The sequence below is a fragment of the Podarcis vaucheri genome (genome assembly GCF_965113315.1).
Source record: "Podarcis vaucheri genome assembly, chromosome: 1".
In the NCBI taxonomy this organism is placed as follows: domain Eukaryota; kingdom Metazoa; phylum Chordata; class Lepidosauria; order Squamata; family Lacertidae; genus Podarcis; species Podarcis vaucheri.
The window spans coordinates 136,257,628-136,280,403 of NC_138759.1; the positions used below are offsets into that span (position 1 = coordinate 136,257,628).

The 22,776-nt window shown below is 43.3% G+C and overlaps 1 protein-coding gene across 4 annotated transcripts in view; it reads right to left on the reverse strand.

Annotated features, from left to right (window-relative positions):
• The window catches only part of HDAC4 (histone deacetylase 4), a 123,503-nt gene that overhangs the window by 83,393 nt on the left and 17,334 nt on the right, over nucleotides 1-22,776 (reverse strand). For 3 of the 4 annotated variants that reach the window (XM_082229212.1, XM_082229213.1, XM_082229215.1), the window contains exons 2-3: nucleotides 16,944-17,186; nucleotides 6,960-7,031 (exon numbers count right to left, since the gene is read on the reverse strand). In XM_082229212.1, coding sequence (XP_082085338.1) covers nucleotides 6,960-7,031; nucleotides 16,944-16,965 — 94 coding nt within the window. In that variant the 5' untranslated portion in view covers nucleotides 16,966-17,186. Of the gene's footprint in view, nucleotides 1-6,959; nucleotides 7,032-7,054; nucleotides 7,110-16,943; nucleotides 17,187-22,776 lie in introns of all 4 variants that reach the window. The other variant, XM_082229214.1, reaches the window with a different exon arrangement.

Here is a 22,776-nt window from a genome sequence, read left to right on the forward strand (position 1 = left end):
TGGAACATGTTCCCATGTTAGAATAATAGAACTACAGAACTGTAGAGTTGGAAGGGACCCCAGTATCAATGTAGGAATCTCAAATAAGCATCCATGACAGAGGGCCATCTAATCTCTGCTTAAAAACCTCCAATGTCTGCCACCTCTTGTGTGAGTCTGTTTCACAGTTGAACAGGTCTTAATGTCGGAAAATTCATGAGAATTTCCCCTGTGTTTTTGGGGGGGTGGGGGGGGTGGGATAGGCAGAGAGGTAACCATGGTCAGGATTACATGTGCACCAAATTTATCTCCAAAAACAGAATCAGATGGAGAAATCCAAGTCCTAAAAGGGAAACACAATACAGTTCCTGCCTTCTGTAATAGGAATTCTGAGGTCTTGTTGTTGTTTAGTCGTTTAGTCGTCTCCGACTCTTCGTGACCCCATGGACCAGAGCACGCCAGGCACTTCTGTCTTCCACTGCCTCCCGCAGTTTGGTCAGACTCATGTTTGTAGCTTCGAAAACACTGTCCAACCATCTTGTCCTCTGTCGTCCCCTTCTCCTTGTGGCCTCCATCTTTCCCAGCATCAGGGTCTTTTCCAGGGAGTCTTCTCTTCTCATGAGGTGGCCAAAGTATTGGAGCCTCAGCTTCACGATCTGTCCTTCCAGTGAGCCCTCAGGGTTGATTTCCTTAAGAATGGATACGTTTGATCTTCTTGCTGTCCATGGGACTCTCAAGAGTCTCCCCCAGCACCATAATTCAAAAGCATCAATTCTTGGTGATCAGCCTTCTTGATGGTCCAGCTCTCACTTCCATACATCACAACTGGGAAAACCATGGCTTTAACTATACAGACCTCTGTTGGTAAGGTGATGTATCTACTTTTTAAGATGTTGTCTAGATTTGCCATCACCTTTCTCCCAAGGAGCAGGCATCTTTTAATTTCGTGACTGCTGTCACCATCTGCAGTGATCATGGAGCCCAAGAAAGTAAAATCTCTCACTGCTTCCATTTCTTCCCCTTCTATTTGCCAGGAGGTGATGGGCCCAGTGGCCATGATCTTCCTTTTTTTTGATGTTGAGCTTCAGACCATATTTTGCGCTCTCCTCTTTCACCCTCATTAAAAGGTTCTTTAATTCCTCCTCACTTTCTGCCATCAAGGTTGTGTCATCTGCATATCTGAGGTTGTTGATATTTCTTCCGGCAATCTTAATTCTGGCTTGGGATTCATCCAGCCCAGCCTTTCGCATGATGAATTCTGCATATAAGTTAAATAAGCAGGGGAACAATATACAGCCTTGCCGTACTCCTTTCCCAATTTTGAACCAATCAGTTGTTCCATATCCAGTTCTAACTGTAGCTTCTTGTCCCACATAGAGATTTCTCAGGAGACAGATGAGGTGATCAGGCACTCCCATTTCTTTAAGAACTTGCCATAGTTTGCTGTGGTTGACACAGTCAAAGGCTTTTGCATAGTCAATGAAGCAGAAGTCGATGCCTTTCTGGAACTCTCTAGCATTCTCCATAATCCAGCGCATGTTTGCAATTTGGTCTCTGGTTCCTCTGCCTCTTCTAATCCAGCTTGCACTTCTGGGAGTTCTCGGTCCACATACTGCTTAAGCCTGCCTTGTAGAATTTTAAGCATAACCTTGCTAGCGTGTGAAATGAGTGCAATTGTGTGGTAGTTGGAGCATTCTTTGGCACTGCCCTTCTTTGGGATTGGGATGTAGACTGATCTTCTCCAATCTCTGGCCACTGCTGAGTTTTCCAAATTTGCTGGCATATTGAGTGTAGCACCTTAACAGCATCATCTTTTAAAATTTTAAATAGTTCAGCTGGAATATCATCACTCCCACTGGCCTTGTTATTAGCAATGCTTTCTAAGGCCCATTTGACTTCACTCTCCAGGATGTCTGGAGCAACCACACTACCTGGGGTATACGAGACATCCATTTCTTTCTGGTATAGTTCCTCTGTGTATTCTTGCCACCTCTTCTTGATGTCTTCTGCTTCTGTTAGGTCCTTTCCACTTTTGTCTTTTATTATGGAAATCTTTGTACAAAATGTTCCTTTCATATCTCCAATTTTCTTGAACAGATCTCTGGTTTTCCCCATTCTATTGTTTTCCTCTATTTCTTTGCATTGCTCGTTTAAGAAGGCCTTCTTGTCTCTCCTTGCTATTTTTTGGAAATCTGCATTCAATTTCCTGTATCTTTCACTATCTCCCTCGCATTTTGCTTGCCTTCTCTCCTCCGCTATTTGTAAGGCCTCATTGGACAGCCACTTTGCTTTCTTGCATTTCCTTTTCATTGGGATGGTTTTAGTTGCTGCCTCTTGTATAATGTTACGAGCCTCCATCCATAATTCTTCAGGCACTCTGTCCACCAAATCTAAATCCTTAAACCTGTTCCTCACTTCCACTGTGTATTCATAAGGGATTTGACTTAGATTGTATCTTACTGGCCCAGTGGTTTTTCCTACTTTCTTCAGTTTAAGCTTGAATTTTGCTATAAGAAGCTGATGATCTGAGCCACAGTCAGCTCCAGGTCTTGCTTTTGCTGACTGTATAGAGCTTCTCCATCTTTGGCTGCAGAGAATATTCTATCTGATTTCGATGCTGCCCATCTGGTGATGTCCATGTGTAGAGTCGTCTCTTGTGTTGTTGGAAAAGAGTGTTTGTGATGACCAGCTTGTTCTCTTGACAAAACTCTATTAGCCTTTGCCCTGCTTCATTTTGAACTCCAAGGCCAAACTTGCCAGTTGTTCCTTTTATCTCTTGACTCCCTACTTTAGCATTCCAATCCCCTATAATGAGAAGAACATCCTTCTTTGGTGTCATTTCTATAAGGTTTTGTAAGTCTTCATAGAACTGGTCAATTTCAGTTTCTTCAGCACCAGTGGTTGGTGCATAAACTTGGATTACTAAGATGTTAAAAGGTCTGCCTTGGATTCGTATCGAGATCATTCTATCATTTTTGAGTTTGTACTGCATCCCAGTACAGCTTTTGCCACTCTTTTGTTGACTATGAGGGCCACTCCATTTCTTTTACAGGATTCCTGCCCACAAGATGTGCCCAGTAGATGTGATGGTCATCCGAACTGAATTCGCCCATTCCCGTCCATTTTAGTTCACTGATGCCCAGGATGTCAATATTTATTCTTGCCATCTCATTTTTGACCACATCCAACTTACCAAGGTTCATGGTTCTTACATTCCAGGTTCCTATGCAATATTTTTCTTTACAGCATTGGACTTTCCTTTCGCTTCCAGGCATATCCGCAACTGAGCGTCCTTTCGGCTTTGGCCCAGCCGCTTCATCAGCTCTGAATCTACTTGTACTTGTCCTCCGCTCTTCCTCAGTAGCATGTTGGACGCCTTCCGACCTGAGGGGCTCATCTTCCAGCATCATAGATATATGTTAAATGTTCATAAGTGTACCAACCAAGCACGTACATAGATCAGCACAGGAAGCCTGACCTGGAAACATTTTGAATCCCAAACTGTCCCAAACTGACCAAATGTTTTCTCTGCAAGGTCAAAGGAAAATGGAAAAGCCTCCCCATTGTCTTTTCCTTCACAAATCCTGTCTTAAGGGTATGTCTTAAGGGTATGTCTGTGTTTGAATAGGGTATCTGAAGAAGTGTGCATGCACACGAAAGCTCATACCAAGAACTAACTTAGTTGGTCTTTAAGGTGCTACTGGAAGGAATTTTTTATTTTGACTATGGCAGATCAACACGGCTACCTATCTGTAATTTGAATAGGGTGTGAGCCTGTGCCATGGCCCAGGAACTAAGTATTTATCATTACAAAAGACTGGCCAGGCTCCCCAGGCAATCCAATCAAGTAACCTGCCAGACAGGAGATAAACAATGACAGGAGAAAAACAACATTCAAATTTCTGTTTTAGACCACCTTTTCTGTGATGTAGGTATGATGTATCTGGGGGGTGGTCTTAGGTTACACCCCTTCTGTGATGTATGTATGATGTTTCTGGGGGTGGTCTTGATCATGCCATTTTTCTGGGTTCATCCTCTCTGCTGCGTGTGAGGGGAGAGCCCTGTTGCAACAGATCAATAAAGATCAAGCTTACTAGCTGCTTTGCTTCTCAATATTCTCTGGTTGGCCTCTGTTATTTTCTCCTACCAAATGGGATCCTATGTAAGGACTCCATATGGGCTCTTGGATACCCCATAAGGGGAAAAGGGCAGATTTTTGTTTACAACACTTCCAATCAGGGTTACAAGATTGGGAGCACTATGCTTCATTCACATGTCATGCAAAAATGTGGTTTAGCACAATGAATGAACAGGAATGAGCCTCAGCAACCCTTAGGCTTCCACATTCCCTCACCCAAGTCAGGATGCTTTCGGAAGCTTTTGCTTTCAGCTTTGGTTAACCACAGCTTGCCATGCCATCCAGACCCAGAACTGTGCTTAAAATTAACTACAATGAATGGAATGGTTTGAAGTTGCTTCTTTTAAGCAAAGCCTGGTGAACATTAACCAGTTTATCACTCCCACACTACCTCCAGCCACACACAAAGAGGAATCCAAAAACCCAAAGCACAACCAAGAGCTGGTTCATAAATAAATATAAATCACTGTTTAGCACAACACGCAGTTTAGAATGAACCTGAGCAAAGCCTCAGGCTTGTTTGCTCCCCCTTCTTTTGCTGCACAACTGGGAAAGTGACTTCTGGAATTTCATTCAATTTCCACAACCTCTTAGATCACACTTTAAAAACAAACTGGATGCTTGATTATACAAGCTTCATAACCCATGGTTTAGCAATGACTTGCTGTGAAACAAACCAGAGTGTGCTTTATAATAAAGCTAGAGAAGGCACTCAGCTATTGGCACACAGGTAATGAAGGGTAAGCCAGAACAGGCATCAGGCCACAAAGGCCTTTAAAGTAACAGTGTTCAGGTGGGGAGATGTTCCTGACCCAAAGCTTATCTTTTCCTTCTTTGGCTACTCGGTATGTACTATTGCCCATCCGCCAATACCAGACACAAAATAGTATCAAATGTGCCCTTTGGGGACAACATTTAAAAACATGGAGAGGCATATAAATTCTAGCTAGTTCCATGGATTGATTATCTAGAGCAGTGGTAAGCAATATACTGCCTTCCATATGTTCTGGACTACAACTTCCATCATTGCTAACCTTTGGCCATGATGATGGGAATTGTGCTCCAGAATATCTGGAAGGCCCTAGGTTGCCTCTCCCTATCTAGATCCCTTACGGCCGGCTTTCAGAACTCGAATTGACTTGGAGGGTGACTTGCACAGGGAGATTGGGGAGGGCATAAGGATTCCAGCTGAGCGTGCTCAGTGGTGTTACCCCAGTTGTGGATTCCTCTTCTTAGCCCTCTTCTCCCTTCTGAGTAACCTTTCCTAATCTGGTTAAATCCCCCCCCCCCGCCACGTGATTCTCATTATGATTGACCCTATGCTGCTATTGACCTTTTCCCTAAGCTAACAGCAGTGGCAGGAGTGGTGAGAATTTCCATTAGAGCTGTGAGAGTGGGAGGAAAGGTCTACCATTTCCCTCTCTGCAATTCCTCTTTTGCTGCTTAGTTGACTGGGGAACAGGTAAGCATAGTGAAAACAAAGCTGGACTACGAAAATAAATTAATTTGTATCTGGAGCCCCCCCCCCCATTTCCTGTGGATTAGTGGGAGGGTATTCTGTGGGCCATGTAACATTAAACAGTGGGCCAGTGTTGGCCAGGGGAGGGGGGTGGACTGCACACTTCTGAATGAGAAATAGAAAAAAAATGTCATATATCTTGGAGACTACGTGTACAGATCAGAATATGTGCATACTACCTGGAGAACCAATGGAGTGCAGTCAAGGTATGTACATTTCCAAGGCCTGTGGGAGATTATTAATAATGGCTGGAGAATGCAGAAAAGTTAGTCAATATATGCACATTCCCCAATGCCTGATGAAGACCAGGAAATGACCAGGAAATAATGACCAGGAGATGTACACAATTCCCCAGGTTATGAACACATTCTCTATAAGGCAAGGAGAATTTGCAGCGACCACTTGTCATACACATTAGCAACTTAACATACATACAAAATTCCCCTTAACATACATATGTAATTATGCTTCCTTTCCCCACAGATGTGCAAACACAAAGAATTGTTCAATAAATCTATATACCGAGTATGAGAGTTGTATATGTGTGTGCATGTGACAGAGTGATGGAGATTGATAATATTTATACAATCAACTCAATATTCAAAAACCTGGCCATCCTTTTAGCTACCAAATATCGTTCCATCCTATTTTCCTATACAAATTAATTCCATCCTATTTTCCTATACAAATTAATTATAGCTTAGTACCAATCAATAGCATCACATATAATCAAGCAGATTACAATGATAACTTATATATAACAACTGCAGCATAGGCCAAGATTATAAATACAAACATTATCTCAACACTATTTTAATTAGCTTGAATAAATTCTGCAATTAATATCTAACCCATATCTATTCCATTCTAGCTCATAATATTCTTTCTTTACCATGTTATTCAAATAACCTAACGCCACAAATAGTTGGATAGTTAACCTTTTTCCAAAAAAAGGTAATTTCTGTCATATCTACTCATTCCAAAGAATAATCACCATTTCATAAACCCAGGGACAGGCATATAAAGAAATCAGCCCTAACAGACCATATTTACACAGATGAGGCATCAACATAAAACTCAAAGGTTGATATAAAAATTAGTAAAACTATTTAGCCTCAGCTTTGCTTTGTTTACTTCCTTCAATATCCTTCCCGTTTCCATTGTTAAGTATTATTTTTCCATAGTTGACATTAAATATTACAAATAATCTATGCTCCAAATGATTCCAAAAGTATCAAGTTACAGATCTCCCACCCCTTACAGAATGTTATGTACCATATACTTCTCACATATGGCATAATATTAAACAGCTTTATCTCTTACCAGAACTTGGCATATGGTTTACTCTGGCTGGATTTAACAATTCTACTGGCTGGTCCCTGCCAGAAAGTCCATCTGAAAAAAAGAGAGAAACCCACCTAGTGTTAGTAGCTCCAGCAGGTTAAAGTTCACCAGAGGTTCTGAAGACATGACCTGATGAAAAAATAGAGGCAAAGAAACTGAGCTACGATTCTCAAAATATATATATATATAGTTTTCAGGTATAAGTACAATTTACATTACAATATATTTTGTTTCAGTATTCAACTGTATTGAACTAAATTTTATGTACGAACATGGTTGTTTTTACACAGTGTGTTTATATTACTGGCATTTTGTACCTTGCATTTAAATTGTAAGCAACTGTTGTAGCCTATGATACCTAATACAATACAAATTGATCATTCTAACAGTTTGGTTAAGTTATTGGTAAATGATTTGTAGAAACTTTATTAAGTTCATACTTCATAACAAGTTGCAAAAGAAGCTATTATAGAGTTACCGGTAATAAAAACACACTGCGCGAAGTAATGAACAATTCTGAGAATTTTGGGTTCCTTTTTATTAAGTTCATGAAATGAAACTACAATCTGGAATTGTTTGGGGGCTTTTCACTGCTGTTATAATACAAAATACAGATTGTATTATAAGAATTATTATATCATAAGAAATATATATATTTCTTATAAATCCTTATTGTATATTAAGCAGTCCAATATAGGAATTAAATTAAATTCAATTGTAAAAAAAGACAAAATAAGTTTTTCAACACACAACTGAGATTTCAAGAAGACAATGTTTTAAGAAAGGTTTACTTTAAATGGTATAAGCAGAAATTCATGCTGTCAAAGCACTTTCCTGGTTATAATTTTTCTGGGCCACTGTGAAGGGAGCCCACTGTGCCCCTGGGTCAGGACCTGCCACGACCGGCCACCACGGCTGAGAAAAGTGGAGGGCAGCACTGCTGCAACTCTCCTCTCTCTGCCCCCGGGGGGTCAGGCTGGACACAGCTGGCAGCGTTGGGCCGATGAGGGAGCCTGTTGTTGGAGGCACCTGGTCATGCCCCCTCAAAAATATATGCCCGAGGCCACAGTGCCCACAGCTCCCCCACACACTACGCCATTGACCCACGTCATGCTGATCTTTTCGGGATGCTGAAGAGATCAGTGTAAAGGCGGCTTTCCAAGAAGGTTCTGCCCATCAGCTGGCATCACTAGTAACATAAGCAGATGGGCAGGTGGGCATGGTTTGGAGGAATGGCTTTACAGGCCAAACTGGACTCCCCCCCCCAGTGGGTCCAGACTGGCCTACAGGCCAGAAGTTCCCACCTACAATGTGTGGCCATAGCCGTATGCGATTTCCTCAGGAACGGAAAGTCATTTCCAGCTGCTACCACTATCTGATCATCCAGATATAAAGCTGAATCTAGCAGCACCCCTAAGCTGCAAACCTGATTTTTCAAGTTGAGTACAACCCCCTTCAACTCCTAATCCACAGTCTCCCTCCCTCCTGACCAGGAATACATCTGTCTTGTACTGAGCTTCACAATGAGAACCTTGAAGCACCAGTTCAGAACCCCATTTTACCACATCTCACATATAATTTAGTAAAGAAAAACATCACATTGGGTCTAACTAGAGAGGAATAAGTTATATCACTGTAGCTGAAAATGATACTCCCCAACTAAAAAAGGTAGAGAAAAAGACAGCAAATACAACATTCTGAAGGCAAATCACATTTCTATTTCTACAGTCATTGGCCAGGAGAGTACAGTGCAGACTAGGACAGTGCAGGTCATAGAATATTGAGAGATAAATTTGGCAATTGTGAGGTAAAATGTCAGAATAGTTCTTATTCAGTAGCTATTATGCTGTGCTCTCTTTGAAAAAGATTTGACTATCTCAAGTTACTAATGGCTTCAATGACCCACTAAAGAAAAAAGAACTCTGCTAGTGGCCAGCCAGAAGAGAAGGGAACCTTCCTCCAGTCGCTAGACTTGGCCAGCAAGATACAAAACATTACACGGCAACCACCTACAATTCCCAGCGACAAAGAATAATTCGGAAGAGCGGAACAAGGAAAACTGAAGTAAAAGGCAGGATAAGATGGGTGTTCACTGAGGCTATGCTTCTTATATAGAAGGGAACCTCACAAGTCAAACTTTCTGTTTATGGTTAGCTGAACTTTCTGGTTCTCCTTCAGCAGAGCATACATTTCCATTCCACCTTAAGGAACGGACATGGAATTGTTACGTGTCACGTGTCTGTTTACATTCCAACACAATATGCTGGGAACTTCCGTTGTGGGTATAGCTTTTGCTTTTACCTGTTCTCTCTGAGACGACATGAGAGAGAGACGACATGTTTCTTTGTCCTGATTTATGATTAATAAATCTGTAGTTGTAGTATGCTTCCACAAGCCTCATGCCTATTCTGTATGCGTAGTTCGATCTGCTGATAGTGTGCCGTGGCTCAGAAGCCCGGGTCACTGATTTATGTCAGAGCAGAGGCAATGGTCTTCACGGCTGGAAGGAGTCGGCCGAGCTGGGGCTAGCCAGCTGACCTCCCAGCCCTCTGCATGCCGACAATGTCCACTGAGGGCAGAAGAACCCCTATTCACAGAACTTGTTGCAAGATCCTCCTGCCAAAGGATACTTTCACCAAAGCATAGATTGGGTGGCCATCTGCCATGGGCGCTTTAGCCAAAATTCCTGCATTGCTGGTTGGCTGGTTGGGTCCCTTCCAACTGTACAATTCTATGATTTTCTGTACCTTGCTTTTGAGCACTGTGTATTTTGCAGTGATTGAGTGTGAAATCATCACAAATTATAACCAGGCAAAAGTTTCCTATTTTTCTCTGAGAGAGCATTTTCAGTCATTTTGGATTGTCATCTCCCACCAGTAGGAGGCAGGGCCTGACTATGAGGATTCTTTGTATTGGGCTCCCCAGTTCTCCTTTAAGTGCACCTTACTTTTAAAATTATTTCTACCTATCTATCTACCTATCTATCTATCTATCTATCTATCTATCATTCATTCATTCATTCATTTCTAGTTGTTTATTCTCTCTCTCCCCCCCCCCCCATCCTAAGGAAGACTAGGATTCACGTGGATGGCGATCTCAGGATATCTAAAGTTCCAGCCTCTCCACTTTTCAGACTGAATGGATGGGTTAACTGAAAGGAGGAAGCTGTTTGCTTTCTCCTGACTTTTTGCCTTCTCCTTTATGTTTTCTATGAAAACATGTTTATCCACCTTGGAGAATTCATTAAATGTGGTGGGGTGAAATCACAAGGCCACTCTACGTATGTCCTGTAAGAAGATGTGGATGTGACCACCCCTCTATTATAATTATAAATTAAATTTCGATACCTCCGTTCATCTGAGGATCACAGGGCGGTTTACAATTTAAAGACACAAAAATACATACCACAGTAACAAACAAAAATAATAACTCACTCCCCCCCCCATCACATGATTGTGGGCATGATTCCCTATTGAACATCAATTTTACTCGAAGCCTGAGGACTATGTGGTCTGGGTGAACACCACCACATTCCCCCCAAAAGGCCAGAAACCCCAGCAATCTAATCTGCCTGGACAGGAGGATGGGAGAATTTTCTATGTGTGTTTGTTCATGTTGACTTGCTGTGTGTGTGCAACAAATATTTAGTCCTGCAGGAGGGGTGCCATTTACAGAAAACAATGAGAACTGGCTTGTAGCAGGTCATCTCTTGTGAACGCAGAAATGTAAAAAGCCACAGAGTTATGAATACAGCCAAAAAGTCATGTGAGGAATTAAACACGGTACTGTACTATGTTGATCCTTCCATCCAGGCAAATGTACTATGTTGATCCTTCCCAGACAGAACAATCCCCCCCCCTTCCCCCATACACTGTTCTCAAGGGCACATGAGGTGGGAAGCCTCCATTGTGGAAGCAGAAGTCATCTGAATCCTGCTCCGTGGGACTGAGGTTGAGTAAGGAAAAACAGAAGCCTTGATAATAATTAAGAAGTACTACTTTTCTATAAGCAATACTTAACAGTACACCTGCCCCAGATCTGTACTTGCAACACCACCATACACACAAAGAACTCATTTCCATCACATCCTGCATGATTACTTCTGTTATCCTTTCCTTCCTCTGTCCTGAAAGTAATGGCTTCATTTATTATTACTATTTATTAAATTTGTATACTGCCCTTCATCCGAAGATCACAACATAAAAATACATAGTAATTCATGGATGTGGTGGGCATGTTGTCTCAAAACATAAGGAGTGTGCTTTCTTTATCCAAGATACTCATTGCCTTTCAGCTCAACTGCTGAGCAGACATTGGAACAGTGGCTTTCTAAAGGCAATTAAATGTGAGGGAAAGCGCATCCAGGCATGTAGAGCAGATGCCCTTGTCTGAGAGAACAAGATCCATTTTCTATTCATGCCAGAACATTTCCCAGTGCTCTATGCCTTTTAAAAACTTGCCTACTTGCCTGATAGACAGAGTAAGTGAAAAATTGTAATACATTTTTGTTGAAATACGTGCAATACACTAAAATGTAAAGAAATTGTTCCTTCAGCAGATTCCTGAAGAACACAATATCACAGACAACCCATGCATGTTGAATGACAAAAGTCACCAGCCATTATGAAAAAGTTTGAAGTACTAGCTTTACTCAAAATAATTCAACTGTTTGTCAGGGGCTGGAAGACATTATACAGCCAAATCACAATCCCAAACATTGATAAACATTTTTGTACAGTGGTACCCCGCAAGACGAACGCCTCGCTAGACGAAAAACTCGCAAAACGAAAGGTTTTTTCGTTTTCGAGTTGCCTCGCAAGACGAATTTCCCTATGGGCTTGCTTCGCAAAATGAAGCTTGCCCCGGGGACAGCGGGTCTTCTCTTTTGAAGCAAGGGGCGGCGGGGAGAAGCGATCTTCTCCCCGCAGCCCCAGGTCCGGGGACAGCGGGAAGCGCTTCCTGCTGCCCACGGACCTCTTTTGAAGCAAGGGGCTGCGGGGAGATCGCTTCTCCCGGTGCTCCGAAGCCGGGCGGGGGGGAGGGAACACCTCCCGCCGCCGCCGCCGGGCTTCGGAACGGTGCTCCGAAGCCGGGCGGAGGGAGGGAACACCTCCCGCCGCCGCCGGGCTTCGGAACGGTGCTCCGAAGCCGGGCGGTGGGGCGGGAACACCTCCCGCCGCCGTCGGGCTTCGGAACGGTGCTCCAAAGCCGGGCGGGGGAGGAGGGAACACCTTCTGAAGGCGGGCGGGGGGCGAAAGTCTTTGCTCCCCCCTGCCTGCCTGTCCCGGAGGGCTTTTGAAGGCAGGCGGGGGGGAGCAAAGACTTTCGCCCCCCGCCCGCCTTCAGAAGAGGTCCAGGACCTCTTCTGAAGGCTGGCGGGGGGCAAAAGTCTTTGTCCCCCCTGCCTGCCTTCCCAGGGGCTTTTAAATCGCCCCGGACAGCGGAGAGGTCCTCCGCTGTCCCGGGGCGATTTTAAAATGCCACCCGCCAGCATTTTAAGATCGCCCGGACAGCGGAGAAGTCCTCCGCTGTCCCGGGGTTTTTTTAAATGCTGGGGGTGGGAAGAAAAGCCCTTGTCCCCCCCTCAGCCTTCATAAGAGGTCCGGGGACAAACTGTCCCCGGACCTGGTCTGAAGGTGGTTTCCCTAGGAACGGATTAATTGATTTTCAATGCATTCCTATGGGAAACCCTGCGTCGCAAGATGAAAAACTCGCAAGACAAAGAGACTTGCAGAATGAATTAATTTCGTCTTGCGAGGCACCACTGTACTGCAAATGCACATTGGGAGGCAGCAATTTGGGAGCGATATTAAATGAAAAGGATGCTTATCCCCATGAAACATCCCTAACAAATGCCAAAGATACAGCTGCTTTTCTACAAGCAAGGCTTCCAGATCAGTTTCCAAAGCAAACATGTGAAGATGACACAGTTTGGAAGCACATCTTACTAATGTAAAGGTTTGAATATACCCTCTTGGCGTGGTGCTCTGCACAGTTAGAGAAATCATTTATGAGTCTTTGGTCCAAATCCTGAAATGCTTCAAATCTTTTGAAGAGTAATGGTCTCTTCCATGCCCTCAATTTGCCCAGCATCCGGCCTACCAAAGTGGCCAGCCAAATGCATCACAGACACAGCAGGTGTATGGCGAGAAGCAGAATATCACCATCCGTTGCTCTGGACTTGCGAGACATTTCCAAAATGCCATGCAACCAGCAATGCCCTCACTCTTCCCTCATAGTTCGAGAATAAGGAGGTGAGCAGTGTGAGAAACTCAGATACCTAAGCTACTTCCCAAATTGCCCCCTTAAACCTAGGTTACAGCTACTGCAAAGCTGAAAATGAATTGTATATATTGTTAACACAATAAAATTCAAAAAACGTAATGTGGTTTTCCCACTTTTTTAGCTTCTGTTTTGATTCCCATTGGTTATTTCAGGTGTATTTTGTGGCCTTTTGAAAAACAGAAGCAATTAATATTTCCAAAAAGAAAGCATCAAAAGTATCCCAAACCATACCATTGTATTTTGGGCAAATTAATCCAGAGTAACTACCATTTCCTGATTCCGTACTAACAGCAGCACACACACCGGCGTGTTGAGTTGGGCCCAACATTAGGGAGGCCGTCACATGTGCATGACGTCACATGCCTCACCCGCACCCCAGTCCAGCCAGGCCTGCTGGGACGCATGGGCGTCCCTTTGAGGAGCGCCAGAGCGCCTTCCCAGAAAGCGCTCTGGTGATCACAGCAGTGTGCGGGGAGGGTGAAAAACGCCCTCCACGCCTCCTGCACCCACCTGGCGGGCTAGCGCTTGCCCGAGAATGTGGCCTCAGCAGCACGGTCTCACGGCGCTGCCCAGCTGACCTGACCCAGGAGCTCCCTCGCACCTGCAGCCCTGTACAGACGAGGGGGTGGCCCGGCAACGCTACTGCCGCAGCCTCTCCTCCACTGGGCCAGACCTGACTCAGGAGCAGAGCTGAGGCTGGGCTCGAGTACTTGCCTGGGGGCAGCGGGGGATTGTTGGAGGGGCTCAGCTCCCTGCCTACAAATCTTGAGGGGGCTGAAGCCCCTTCCGTCTACTGTAGCTGGTGCCCCTGCCAACACATATTAGAAGCCTGCACAACTGATGGCAGAGACACCCCCCTTGAGTGTCTAGTTTGGTGTCCCTCAATCCCCCCACTCCAACATTTGTTTTGCTGCCAAAGCAAGCGTGGTAAATAACACTCTAAAATGCACTACAAGCAGTGACCGTTTTAGGCGTGTCCTATATGTGTGTATGGGGACGTGGGTGGCGCTGTGGGTTAAACCACAGAGCCTAGGACTTGCCGATCAGAAGGTCGGCGGTTCGAATCCCCACGACGGGGTGAGCTCCCGTTGCTCTGTCCCTGCTCCTGCCAACCTAGCAGCTTGAAAGCACGTCAAAGTGCAAGTAGATAAATAGGTACCACTCTGGCGGGAAGGTAAATGGCGTTTCCGTGCGCTGCTCTGGTTCACCAGAAGCGGCTTAGTCATGCTGGCCACATGACCCGGAAGCTGTACGCCGGCTCCCTTGGCCAATAAAGCGAGATGAGCGCTGCAACCCCAGAGTCGGCCACAACTGGACCTAATGGTCAGGGGTCCCTTTACCTTTATATGTGTATGACCAAGCAGGCGCACTGAACCCAGAAGTGACCCAAAAGTCACAAAATGGGGTGGGGCAGGGCAGGAGTGGGTTTTTTGCAGGCTTTTACAATAGATATTACAATATAGGTGATTTCACTTAAACGCATGGTGCCTTGGAACTATGACGGAGTTTGAGGCTCAATGTCACTGATAATACTCCCTAGTGGTTTATTAGAACACCACAAGTAAAACATGATGGTATAGATCCAGTAAGGAAAGCATCTCAGGATGCTTAGTACTGACAGAAACAGCATTTTTTTTAAAAAAAAAAAAATACATGCTTCAATGGCGCACAATACTTTGTGCCCCAGATTTTCAAGTTTAAAAAATCAGTCATAACCTTTACGAAAGAATATTAACTTGCAATCTCCAATAATGTTTCTCTGGAATAAAAAAGCTTTTGTAGTTAAGATAAAGTGGAAGTATGGCACCCTCAGTGTGGTGACCTCTGACATTAGAATGAACAGAGAGCACCAATATTTGAGGTTATTTTAAAAGCAGCAAGAAAAGGGCAATAATTCAACTTTTACTTCAACTTGAATTCATTTCAGGACAAAACAACCAGCTACTACTAATTTATATTTACTTCCCAAATGTGGAAATTATATTTTACTGCATGGCACTTTAATATAAATAAAAAGTATATGAATAGCCCTTGAGAATATCTAAAGTTCAAAATAGCAACACAGCAATCAAAGTAAGTGGAGGAAAAGTTAACTCCTCCACACTATCAAAATACAGAGAATAAAATAATTCATTATTTTATGATAGCATTCACAGAACTATTAACATTTTCATCTGTTATTACTAGTGGCTAGCACATTAGCACATAAAAATCACTATATCCTGTTTCTGAACCCAATACATGGGTGGTGTTTCTTGGTCACATCTATGCAGGACAAAATGTAGAGGCCTCTTTCATGCCAACATCTTATCATAACGTGTCATCTCCACAAGACTGCATTGAGTAGCTAAACACACAGCAATTTGTGTTAATTAAAGCACAGAAGATACACTACGGGGGGGGGGTAGCAAAAATGTCACAGACCAAGATATACATAAGACTGTCAATATGTGGTAACTTCCTAGCTATTAAAGGAGCAATTATATCAAAAATTGGGAGTTCAGAACTCCAAGTTTTGAAAAGTCCAGGTTTTGAAAAGAGCATGTACCCACATGATGAAAGCCTGGAAAGGCCCAAGCTGAGGGATGTGCTGAGAAACTTGAGAGACTGAAGCTGGCACAAGCTCAAAGAACAGGAACATCAGTAAAAAGAGACCCAACATACACAGAATCAGCACAAAGCCAAGTTTTGGGGAAGACAGTGTTCATGCTTAATTCCCAGCCCTCAGATCACAGTAAGTAGAAGGCACAGGGGCTGGAGATATGAGATGCCACCCCAAGTCTAGCTGGTATGCACAAAGCAAGAGCAAGAGCTGGCCAAGCTGGCCCAGTTGAAGCACATTGAAGGCTGTAATACAAGATGCACTCCAGTGTCCCAATACTTTGGGGGCAGCAGATTCTGTAAGTCAGCTAGACAAAGCCTATCCAGCCCCTGTAGGAAGTTTTGAAGACACGGCTCCTTTAATTCTAGGCATCTTCCTAAGTTTCTGTTTGTGGAAGCTTTATAAATCCTTACAGAACACTTAGTCATACTTCTCCAAGGGTAAAAGGTAATGATAACGGGACAGTTAAGTCCCATTCAAAGGCGACTCTGGGGTTGTGGCGCTCATCTCGCTTTCAGGCCAAGGGAGCCGGCGTTTGACCACAGACAGCTTTCCGGGTCATGTGGCCAGCAGGACTAAACCACTTCTGGCACAATGGGACACCATGACAAGTGCCAGAGCACAAGGAAATGCTGTTTACCTTCCTGCCGCAGCAGTACCTATTTATCTACAGCTGCACTGATATGCTTTCAAACTGCTAGGTTGGCAGAAACTGGTATCAGAAGGGAATGGGGCAGATCTTGCAATTTAACAGGGACAACTACAATGACCCACTGCTTCAGCTTCCACCAACATCTACCCCCACTACTTTAAAACTCTTCATAATTCCTCAAATTCTTCCATTTGTCATTTTCACCCAGAGTACCCTGTTAGACTTCTCTATTCATACCTGGTCCCAGATCCTGCTACATGTCTAACATCCCTCGTTCTTTGCAAGATCCTGATTAAAATTCAGAGACGGTAGGTTTCCTAACTTGCTCCATATTGTGTAAGTAGCCTTAAAACTCACATCATCTATCACTTCTGGTTTCCTACGGTAACATTTTGTTCTAGATAGAAAGGATTTTTGACCTTACCTGGATGGCTTTGAGAACTCATTGCTAGCAGAATTTAAACAAGTGTGAGAAAAAGAGGCTAGCTTCTGAGCAGACAACAGTCCTGGAGAGCTTCAGTGTTCCAATGGAACATAGAACGTAAATTCAGGAGGAAACACATTCATAGCCACCAGATAAATTCCAGATCAGAAAGACATTCTATGTTGTGAAGCAATGCAATCCAGCAAGACGGTAGACTATTCAAGTTGTTTTCAAAACGTAATCCTGTAAAGAAAAAAATGTCAAATGAATTTGGTTTCTTGCATACAGTGCTCATGCTCCCATACTTTACTGCTTGTTATCATCTTACATTTTAAGACACAACAGATCATGATATACCCCTATACACCTCTCCCAGCATTTCTCCTTTTGCCTTATCTCACTCCCACTGTGCAGTCATTTTTCAGGGCAACAGGAAAGGGTTTTTTAATAAATGCATCAAACAAAGTCTCAGCTGTTCGCCTATCAAGCAGCACTGGTTGAAATACAGGTTTTTAGCTAAATTCAGATATTAATTGTGCACATATGCTGACTCGGCCTCCCAATTTAGGGAGAATCTGCTGCTCCAGACACTCTAAGCAGAAGGCCTATTTTATGTTCTCCCTTCAACCCTCCTCCACCCCACCCTGGTGCCTCTCAAATTATTGTTACTCATCACCTGTAATTTTTCCTCCCCTTCTCTTTTCAGTTAACTTTTATCTTATCCCTTCTCCCAACAGAATATTAAAATCATGATAAAATATCAAACATTAAAAACTTCCCTAAACCGGGCTTTCAGATGTCTTCTAAAAGTCAGATAGTTATTCATTTCCTTGTCATCTAATGGGAGGGCGTTCTACAGGGCAGATGCTACCACTGAGAAGGCCCTCTGCCTGGTTCCCTGTAACCTCACTTCTTGCAGTGAGGGAACCGCCAGAAGGCCCTCGGAGCTGGACCTCAGTGTCTGAGCCGAACAATGGGGGTGGAGATGCTCCTTCCAGGTATACTGGGCCAAGGCCATTTAGGGCTTTAAAGGTCAGCACCAATGCTTTGAACTGTGCTCGGAAACAAACTGGGAGCCAATGTAGGTCTTTCTGGCCACTCCCAGTCACCAGTCCAGCTACCACATTCTGGATTAGTTGTAGTTTCCGGGTCACCTTCAAAGGTAGCCTCACATAGAGCGCATGGCAGTAGTCCAAGCAGGAGATAACTAGAGCATGCACCACTCTGGCAAGACAGTCTTCGGGCAGGTAGGGTCTCAGCCTGCGTACCAGATGGAGCTGGTAGACAACTGCCCTGGACACAGAACTGACCTACTCCATGGTCAATGGTATCAAAGGCTGCTGAGAGTTCCAGAAGAACTAGGAGACAGATTTCACCTTTGTCCCTAGCCCACCGGAGAACTTCAATCAACGTGACCAAGGCAGTTTCAGTCCCATGATGAGGCCTGAATTCTGATTGGAAGGGATCCAAATGGTCCGCATCCTCCAGGCATGCCTGGAGTTCTTCATGTCAGCACGGCTTAGGTTTGCAAAGTTGCATCTGAAGAAACTACAAGACTTCTGGAACAATGTCCTTTGGACAGACAAGACCAAAGTGGAGTTGTCTGGCCAAAATGCACAGCACCACATTTGGCCAAAACCAAGCACAGCATATCAGCACAAACACCTCATACCAACTGTCAAGCAGGGTGGCAAAGCGGCGATGAGTTGGGCTTGTTCTGCAGCCACAGGACCGGGGAACCTTGCAGTCATTGAGTCGACTATGAACTCCTCTGTACAGAGAAGTATTGTAGGGTCAAACTCAAGGCCATCTGCCCAAAAGCTGAAGCTTGGGCTGAGATTGGGTCATGCAATAGGACAATGGTCCCAAAACATCAGCAAATCTACAACAGAATGGCTGAAACAGAAAAGAATCAAGGTGTTGCAATGACCCAGTCAAAATCCAGACCAGAGAGCCGTGCATAAACAAATGCCAGCAAACCCAACAAACTGAAGCAACGGTGTAAAGAAGAGTGGGCCAAAAATCCTCCACCACAATGGGAGAGACTGATAAAGTCATCAGAAAACGATTACTTCTAGTTATTGCTGCTAAAGGTGGTTCTATTGAATCGTAAGGTGTACTTAGTTTTTCACACATGGCTTCTCCATCTTGGTTTTATTTTTGTTAAATTAATCTTGACACAGTGTAATATGTCCTGTGTTGTTGTTCATCTGAGGTTGTATTGTGAGACTTGTTAAGAAACAGATCATTGTTATTATGTCCTGTAAAACCACAGAATTCAACGAGGGTATACTTTCTTTTTCCCATAGCAATCTCAGACTCAAAATATAAAAATTAAAAAGACTATGCAAATCTAGAAGGTTGCCTTGCACTAATTTTGACTGCACCAAAATCCAGCTAAAACCTAATCTCTTCTTGCTGGGTGGCATTTTGGATTTCCAAATGTAGCACAGTGAACGTTGCCATAGCTACAGTGGAATTCTACAATAACTACTGCCTTGCAATGGCTTGATGCCTGTATACAAGCAGCTGAGCTTACTTAATTCACCACCCTTTTAAGACTCAAAAACAGCAACCTGTTTTTGATCCTGGGTTTTTCTCCCCAGTTTTTTCGTAGCAGAAGCTCCCTCAACAAAGTGTGTTACCAATGTAAATAAATGCAGAGCAAAGAATGGTGCACTCATTCATCCCAGAAACCAGGCCACACTACACCCATGTACCTGGGAGTAAGCTCCATTGAATTCATAAGAAATTACGGTACTTCCAAAAAGAGGTGTATAGGATTGCACAGTAAACATAAAAGGAGCACTGGCACTTAAGCTCCAAAATCCAGGGAAGGGAGATACAAGGAACCAAAGACACTGGAGAATATGGGAGGGGGTCCTCCATTAGCTCCCCCAAAACCAATACTAATAGCAGCAACGGGACTCTACCACCTGGCCAAGAATCCTTCCACAATGGAATTGTGAATTTTGGTCACTAAAAAAATGGAACCACATATCAAAGGCAGTAGCTGCCATCTACTTCTCTGAGTGACTCAAAAACTGTAAATACAGTGAGGGGGGAAAGTATTTGATCCCCTGCTAAATTTGCCTGTTTGCCCTCTGACCAAAAAATGATCAGTCCATAATTTTAATGGTAGGTTTATTGTAGCTGTGAGAGACAGAATAACAACAGGAAAACCCCCAGAAACCCAGAAGACAAAAGTCAGAGGTGGATGTGCATTATAATGAGTGAAATAAGTATTTGATCCCCTATCAACCAGCCAGATGTCAGGCTACCTGGTGTCTTCACTGTATGTAATGAGCTGAGATTAGAAGAACCTGCTGTAAGGGAGACATCTTACCTGTAATCCCAGCTCATTACAGTACCTGTACAAAAGACACCTGTTGACAGAAGCAATGAATCCAGCAGATTCCAAAGTAGCCACCATGACCAAGACCAAAGAGCTGTCCAAGGATGTCAGGGACAAGACTGTAGACATGCACAAGGCTGGACTGGGCTACAAGACTATTGGCAAGCAGCTTGGTGAGACGGTGACAACAGTTAGTGCAATAATTCGCAAATGGAAGAAACACAAAATACCTGTCAACCTCCCTCAGTCTTACCGACTTGGAGAGGATCTGCAAAGAGGAGTGGGACAAAATATGCAAACCTGGTGGTCACCTACAATAAACATCTGACCTCTGTAATTGCCAACAAGGGTTTTGCCACCAAGTACTAAGTCATCTTTTGCAAAGGGATCAAATACTTATTTCACTCATTATAATGTCCTGTTTCCTAAGCTATTGCTTGCTTACTACTTAGACGTCATTGTACAGGTAATAGATAATGTATGTATTCTCACTGAAATGTAACCATTCCACACGGAAACAGATGTTGACTATATATCTTGTTCTATCTTATCAGCTCAATGATTAAGCCCCTTTGTGGGAAGAAACACTGAGTTTACCAGAACAATGTCTGGGTGTTGACTTATGAATTGATGTTACTCCTATCAAATTCAAGTGATTGTAGAGAAAAAGACTACATCTATATTTCTCTATCTATACACCTTATTGGGGGGCACTTGTCCTTGGTGATATATTTTTCTGTGACTTATAGAAGACACCAGACAAAAGGGTACCGTGACGGTTGCTACCACAGTAGTGAAGTGTTTCTTGACAGAATAAATGCAAATCGAGTACCTTACAGAACCATCACTCTCCCCTGTGGAGCTGTTTATTGAAAAACTACTAATCAAGTATGCCTCATTCATAGCCAACCAAGAAAAGGCGATCAATAATTCTGATGGTAACAAGCCCCAAATAAACACCCATTGGTTCTGCTAAATAGCTGCAAATTTAAGGCAAATCCATCCAATGCCAGATTAGGAGGACATCCAAACAGTCATGATGTAACTTCAGAATGAAATTTTAAAAGCATATTCATACAAAACTTTATACAAAGGGTTACACGTAATCTCTGCTGACAAATTCCAACACAAAACTTAGAGATAATTTCAAATCATGCAGCTCTATTACTGTTAGTGACAGAGCTTTACTTTTAGTAGTTTATAAACTAATCAGACTCACACTCTTCCAAATGCTACCACGCCTTCCTGTAGTGCATCACAGAGTATTAACACTCAGAAACTAGCTTAAAGTGCAATCCAGATAAAATCCAGACACAGAAATTTCTTACAAGATTGCCACATACTAAAAGCAAGCAGACTGCACACCCTCACTGCACAAAATATTAATTTCAAAACATAGTAAAACAAACAGGGGAAAGAACGGTCTCAGGCAAGTACTGTGGTGCAGCAGTCAGTGAGGACCTGGGGGAGCTGGATGCAAATCTCCATCCAGCCTTAAAGCTCCACTGAGCGAATATAGCCCAGTTACTTTTTCTCAGACTAACAAACTTCATAGTGTTGCAAGAATAACATGGAAAATGGCAGAGTAGCAGGTATTCCAACTTGAGCTATTCTATTATAGATCACTGCTATATACATTTTCAGCTTTGTATTCTTGTAAAAAAAAAAGTGTGCCTAGATATTCCGTTGTTGTGCCCATAACCCAGGTTTAAGGTGCCATTTAGCTCCTAGCTTTCCTATCTCAGTTTCTAACACTGATTATTTGTACCCAGCACATCAGACTGAGTTGCCCCAGCCACTCTGGGAGGCATATATATGGATACATAGCAATGTAGAATGTATTCAACTGCATTTTACTCATAGATTTGTTGAAATTAATGAAGAGAACTAAGTTACATAGGCCCATTAATGTCAATGGGTTTACTAGAGTAGAACTTAGTTGAATACCGCCCCATGTTCTTATTTGATAGGAGTTTTTTTGTTGTTGAAACAATCCATCACGATATTCTACAAAACAGGGGAAATAACCAAACTCACGATACAAATACCTTACTATTACTATAGTTAAAATGTTTGTCTGCAAATTACAGCTAGCTACTTAGAAAAACTGACAAAGTTTTAGAAGACTGGGTGAACTGTCCTCCATCTGATATCCTAAAGCAGAGTATTCCAAACTGTGTGTCACGACACATTAGTGTGTCAGCTGCAGTGTGTAGGTGTGTCACATGAATGCTCCCCACATGCTTCCTGGGGCTGGAAAGGGTTAGCTTTAACCTCCAGTTTGCTAGTAAAACTGAATTACTGTGTCACAAAATTATGCATGTCCAAAAAGTGTGTTGCCAACTTGAAAAGCTTGGAAAGCTCTGTATTGTACAGTCATAGCTTGGGTTGAATATGCTTCAGGATGAGCACTTTCGGGTTGCGCTCCACGGCGACCTGGAAGTAACAGAGCGCGTTACTTCTGGGTTTCGCAGCTTG